The 2500-nt window shown below is 52.2% G+C and overlaps 1 protein-coding gene across 1 annotated transcript in view; it reads right to left on the reverse strand.

Annotated features, from left to right (window-relative positions):
• Nucleotides 1-852, reverse strand: part of LOC119581086 (glucose dehydrogenase [FAD, quinone]-like) — a 94251-nt gene extending 93399 nt beyond the window's left edge. Inside the window, exon 1 of the mRNA XM_037929409.1 lies at nt 11-852. Within this exon, the coding sequence (XP_037785337.1) occupies nt 11-188 (178 nt within the window). The 5' untranslated portion in view covers nt 189-852. The remainder of the gene's footprint in view (nt 1-10) is intronic.
• Nucleotides 853-2500: the final 1648 nt, after the last annotated feature.

A 2500-nucleotide genomic window follows, 5' to 3' on the forward strand; every position in this document is an offset into this window, starting at 1 on the left:
TCGTACTCACCTATGATAAAGTCGTACTCCTTGAACAGCCTCTCCCTGTTGATAGGCCTAGACTCGGGGTCGATCTCGTCGTACTTGTAGTAGGCGATGGCGGCGAGGAGGGCGGGGAAGAACCACAGGGTCGCGGTGAAGACGTCGGTCGCGATGGGAATGGAGTTGATGATATGGGCCAGCGCCATGGTGGAGGCTCGCTTCCTTGGCTTCGGTGGGGAGGAGGTGTGAGGCTTCGAATCCTATTTCGGGGGTTCCGGAGTTGGTGCTTCGCTTTCTTCCTTTTCCTTCTCTCCCTGTCTCTCTTATTTCTCCGGTTTCTTTTCCTTGGTTTGGTATTTTCTTTTCGTTCTTTCTTGGTACAAACTGTATGTCTGGCTTTCGTCTGTTTCCTCTGCAGTTCACTTACTCTTCTTGCTTACTGTTCTTAAGAATTTAAGAGTTTAAATTCCAGAAATGTCTGTAATAGGGTTTCTCTCAGACAACTATTTGCACAAAAGCTCCACTTACAGGCCATCTTCATGTAAGAATCATAGCCACCGATCTATGTAACCGCTATTTCTTTCCCAATTTCAAATTGATAATAAAATCTGTGAAGATTTCATAAAGTTAAATAATACATGTATACTTCTTAAAGTATCTTTCTTCTTTTTCAAAGCACAGTTATTAGAAAAATGAGATACAGTAACAATTTCACAACGTCGCCACAACCGATACCGCCACACGCTCGCACGGTCCGCGCCACACCGGCTCTTCGGCTCACAGCTCGGACACGACTACGCTCGCACTCCCTCGCGTACCCGGACTCAGGACAGCGAGAGAGAAAGTGACTTCCTCTCTCGCCTCTCTCTCTCCAGGGGGGTGGAGGGGGGAGGAGGCAAAGGGGGGGGGAGAGGTGTGGGCTTCGGGGGTTAGGTTGGGTTGGGGTTGGGGGGGGAGGGAAAGAGAGGGAGGTCCAAACGGTGACGAGAAGGACGAGCGAGGATTGGCAAGTGGCGGATTGCTCTGAGGAAAGGAAAGGGGGGGGGGGGTGATCGGTAGGATAAGAGCGAGAAAGGTTGGAGGATGGTCAACGGGGTGCCGCTGGCAGTCGGACCTTGTTATCCTTTTAAAGAGGAAATTCCTTTTACCCCGACGTTGAGAATGCGAGACTTTCTATCCTGGCGTTTCCAGTGCAGCTGCAACCGCGACCTTGCTTCCGACACCGGTGCTGGTCAGAGTAGAGGCGAAAGGATCGAGGGTCTAGGGTCTGAGGCCTGGGGTCTGACGAGCTTCTGGAATCCTAGATTTCCCAGGTAAGCCAGCAGATGGCGGCACAGACGTCGCAGAGCGAAAGGAACGTCGCTCATGGAGCGGAAACAGACCAGATCAACAGATGTATTTTTTCTTGTCGTGAGGAGAAACCTCGAACAATATTATTGCCTTCCCTGTCTGGATGCGTCGGTTCACACATCATACGCTGCGAGGGCACATAGACGTGACCAGCTCCTTTGTAAATCTGCACACAAGTGTTCTCAGGACAGTTTGATTTTCGACACGGCAGCTCTTCATGTGATGAGTTTCTTTCACCCAAGAATTGTCCTCTAGTTTTCCCGAGGCTCTGAGCTGGCACTCCCAGGGACTGGTGCCGCGGTGTCACTAGCACACTAGCACTCTCGCTTGAGTCACGGTCAAGGACAGTCGGAGAGGATCCCGCGTGGATCCCGTTTTCTGTGCGAGCTGAAGGCCGTCCAACGGTTCTTGCTTCCGCTGCCGAACGCGAAAGAAATGCACAAATGGATCTTTACTCTCTCTAAAATGACATGTATTGAAGGTGCTCAACTACACTCCCGTGAGGAGAGTTGGCGTCACTGAGCTCCGAGGACTGAGCGATGACGTAGTTCCCTCCCGCCTTGCGTCGTGGGCCACACTGAGGGAAGCAGGGAGGCGAAGGGCCGCGGCTGACGATTCTCTCAGTAACCTACATTTTGCGGCACTCTCTCCTGTGCGCGGCGTGGCGGCGGCGGTGGCGGCAGGCCTGGGATCCTTCCCTTGGCGTAGAGTGCCGCACACGTCACGTACACAGCAGCCTTCCTGCACCTGCTCCCCTTCCCCTTCCCCTTTCCCTTCCCCTTTCCCTGTCGCTGTCCTTGTCTCTTCTCTAAGACACACATTGCGACACGCCTTGCACGCCACTCTTACCTCTTTTCATCCTTCGGTAGTTCAGTATTTTTACCTGCGGTCGGTTGCATGCGGATGCGTTACGTCACCCTCCTCTTGCCCTGTCCTATTCACCAAATCCTTACTCGACACTCTCTAGTCTTTTTTATGCACAATAAGCATACTGAACTTAGAGTTACGCAAGTATATGTGTGCTTATGTCTGTCCTTGTATCTGCGCGCGTGTGTGTGTGTGTGTGTGTGTGTGTGTGTGTGTGTGTGTGTGTGTGTGTGTGTGTGTGTGTGTGTGTGTGTGTGTGTGTGTGTGTGTGTGTGTGTGTGTGTGTATGTGTGTGTGTGTG

Source organism: Penaeus monodon, chromosome 14 (genome assembly GCF_015228065.2).
Source record: "Penaeus monodon isolate SGIC_2016 chromosome 14, NSTDA_Pmon_1, whole genome shotgun sequence".
Taxonomy (NCBI): Eukaryota; Metazoa; Arthropoda; class Malacostraca; order Decapoda; family Penaeidae; genus Penaeus; species Penaeus monodon.